This window comes from Myripristis murdjan, chromosome 15 (assembly GCF_902150065.1).
Source record: "Myripristis murdjan chromosome 15, fMyrMur1.1, whole genome shotgun sequence".
NCBI lineage: Eukaryota > Metazoa > Chordata > Actinopteri > Holocentriformes > Holocentridae > Myripristis > Myripristis murdjan.
Window position 1 is genome coordinate 25,829,452 of NC_043994.1, and position 3,618 is coordinate 25,833,069.

Below are 3,618 nucleotides of genomic sequence, written 5' to 3' on the forward strand. Positions count from 1 at the left end.
TGTCCTCAGGAAACTCCACCGAGGCCATGAGGATGAAGCATCAGTGTTGCACAATGTGTCCTGGTATTAATGTTTCACTGTGATCATTTGGAGCGAGGAAATAAGAAAACCCTCTTTGAGCATATAGCACCACGGATTTAGATTGATATGAACAGGAATCTGAGCTTCACATCTTCATGAAGAATATTTGCCTCTCACCTCCTGCCCGTTCTGCAGCTCTGCCCTCCATCGCTGACAGGGATTTAGTGTCTTGCTTAAGGGCACTTTATCAAGACAGATGCTTGACTTCTGTCTGGGAGCTCTGATTGGAGGAAAGTCTCAGCACTTGACCATCCTGCCACCATTAGAATAATAATCCGATCAACTGTCTGTCATTGGGATCAGATCATCAGATTTTGCTTTTTGTGTTTCTTAAAGCAGCTTTCATCTTTACAGTCATAGGGATCCTCTTATATTGGCATTACACAAAACGATCAAGCTCACTGTGTGTGAACTTGCCACTCGGTCACATGCTGCAGCAGGCTCGTTGTGAAAGAGGGAATCCCATGCTTCATTTGAAACAGTGGGCCAATTGTTTGGGAGTCCAGTTTTGTTTCTAGTGCATGCAAATGTCTTTATACATGCTCGCCGAATTACACTAATCTTTGGGAAAAAAGAGCCATTCTTTGGCAAACCTTCACTGCTATGAAGTGCCTCTTATGCCAGAAGAGACAGCACATGCTTTTAACTATACTTTTGGGGTGTTCGCTTGTTTTTTGTTGGTTTGTTTGAGGTTTTTGTCACAGTAAATTTTGGTAAACCTACTTAACAATGACTGCAACCCTGAGGATAGCTTACCACATGGCAGCTTTCAGCTGGTATGCTTTTATTGTAAAGAGTCTCGCTGCCAAGGATGGAGAGGACTTACCACCAGGGATCTTTGTCTATGGGGGACCATGGAAATATCTCACTTTCTTGAATTTGGTGAGTGTATATTTGTTTCTCCTTTACTTTATGCTGACATGTATAACCAGTGGATTACAACATATAAAAGGAATGACATTGGAAAACTATAATGTTATGTTATATTTCAGTTATTGCAAATGGTATTCTTTGGACTGGCAGCAGTGAATGATTTTCAACCTGGGAAAAAGTCAGAAAATTTTCTTCAGAGATGTACAGACCTTCTCTTCTCTGTCTTTGCCTTCCCCGTTGGCATGGTGAGAAAAACTGTTTGAAAACCTTGTCTGTTCCTTCTAAACACTAAATGATTAGTTAGTGTGATTTACTTTAACTCTATTTTCTCTGCAATGTGCAGTTTGTCGTTCTGCTTTTCTGGACGATATTTGCCTATGACCGGGAGTTAGTCTACCCGGCAACTATTGATGCTTTCTTCCCCCCCTGGATAAACCATGCTATGGTGCGTGAACTGATGTATTTACCTGAATAAGTCATGAATACTTTGCACTTTGACTCAAATTAGTTTTAATGCCCTTTTATGAAACACTTGATGTATTCAGTTCTTCCTTTCATTCTGTTCTTAGCACTCATTTGTCCTGCCCATTTTACTTGGGGAAATTATGGTGCAGCCACGTGTTTACCCAAAGATTAAACACGGCCTGGCGGCACTGGGAATTGTGGGCTTGGCTTACTTAAGTTGGTAAGTGACATAGCCAGCACATGTAATCATGATGAAGCACGTTTTATATTGCAGCTTAAAGCTCCCTCCAATCTACCTTTGCAAATTCATTTTTCATATAGTCAACTCACTCAAAACTCATAGCATTTTATGCCATCTTAACTGGGTTACAAGGTGCTTGCAGAGAAGCATTTTAAAGCATTGAAATGTTTGTTCATATCATTTGTGACTGAAATAACTGCAGAAGAGCAGCAGCAACAGGACTGGAGGTGTTTTCGTGTGGCTCATAAGCACAGCATGTTTGATTTGAAGAGTCTAAATTTGCCTATAAGCTCATCTTACAGCAGCCAGTCTGGACTAGCCCAGCGCAGCAGTCGCTGCCTCTTCATTATGCAAACTGTCAGTGGGGGTTTTGATCATGCTGTCTGTATTGCTATTGCAGTGATTAGTTTCATTAAAGTCTGTGCATTTTTGCAGTGTTGTAACTGTGAATGACTTGAGTGCAGATGTTTAGCCTGGGCTGGCATACCATTTCAGCAAATACTTCACATGACGTTCTCTCTTTTCCCTCCGCTTTCCTAAACTTGCTCTGCAGGGTGATATGGGTGTACTTGTCGGTGGGGATCTGGGTGTATCCCCTGCTCGGGCTCTTCAGCAAAGCGGGTCTGATGGGTTTCTTCTTCTTCAACATGTCGGTGGTGACCCTGCTCTATCTGCTGGGAGAAAAGCTTAACAGCTACATCTGGTGTAAGGAACCCTAACAAGTTCCCTGTTATGGTCAAAACAACTTAATCCATTAAAACATGCATTTGCCTCACTTTAACAGTCTTCCTCTCTGCTTTATTCCAGGTGAGGACAAGAGCAAGAACAAGATGAAGGCAAAAAGAAAGTGACTCTCAGTCTCCAAATGCAACTAGTCGAATAATGAAAATCTCTCAGCTTTCATGAAGAAAACAAGTTTGAACAGGGGTTTATTGCTTTACGTGCTGAAAAACAGTTGTGGGATCTGAAAAATGAACTGTGACACATATACCTCCAATATAAAGGCATACCTCTACTCATTCATTTGCTTTTCCTTATAAAATCTTACAGTTTGATTCAACAGGCAAGAAAAAAAATGGTGGCGGCTCAACAAAGAAGCATTTATCGCACAACACTTGCATAATAGCATAAAAAATCAACTCCATTCCTGTTAAAAGCAGTGCAGGTTGTCACAGTTTTGTAATGAGTAGCCACCAATTTTATTTTATGCATTTACAGCACTTTGTAGTGGTTTTGAAAAGTGCTATATAAATAAAGGTTATTATTTTTTACTAATTACACAGGCAGTGAAAAAATTGAAATAATCAGTCAGGACAAAAATCAAAATGGTCAAATATCAATCTGCTAAATTCACATCTCTATGCATTATTCAATATCAGCACTATGTTTAGTCATGGTAACATCAATAATAAATAAACTGCAAATTGCTTCACTGATCATGGAGGGTCGCTCCATTTGCAATAATCCAATTCAAATGACTGGGCTGTGGCTTCGTTTGATCTTGTCACAAATCCATGAAAACCTCCAGCAAGAGCCACGTTTGGTCCATGAGGTTAGTATCAGTCCACTCAGTTTTCAAGTAGATCCTCCTCGCAGGTCCCTGTAGGCTTTGAGATGCTGGAGATAGTTGGGATCCGCATCCACCAATCCCACCGAGAGGATTCTGGCCAACAAATGCACATCCTCCTCACTCAGATCTTTCTGCTGAAAAGAATAAATGTCATCTATTGAATGTAAATTATACATCATCGCTACACATACTTACACATTATTTATTGGACACAATCACATCATTAAATATGGCGTCTCCTCCCACCTTTTTGTTGTTGGCAGGCGATGCAGGCAGTGGTAATTTTTGAGATTTACTTCCCTGTCAAAACAAACAAGTCACCATTTTAAAACTGCACTGTTCACTCCCTGTTAAGAGCTGGTGTTGTTTCTTATCACATTCATGTTGA

At 40.5% G+C, this 3,618-nt stretch overlaps 1 protein-coding gene across 1 annotated transcript; it reads left to right on the plus strand.

Annotated features, from left to right (window-relative positions):
* Positions 1–528: 528 nt before the first annotated feature.
* LOC115372455 (androgen-dependent TFPI-regulating protein) lies at positions 529–2,679 on the plus strand. The gene is made up of 6 exons (XM_030070370.1): positions 529–963; positions 1,074–1,199; positions 1,298–1,399; positions 1,524–1,639; positions 2,214–2,365; positions 2,468–2,679. Exons 1-6 carry the CDS (start codon positions 811–813, stop codon positions 2,509–2,511), a joined length of 693 nt encoding a protein of 230 aa, XP_029926230.1. The 5' UTR covers positions 529–810; the 3' UTR covers positions 2,512–2,679.
* The last annotated feature ends 939 nt before the right edge of the window (positions 2,680–3,618 follow it).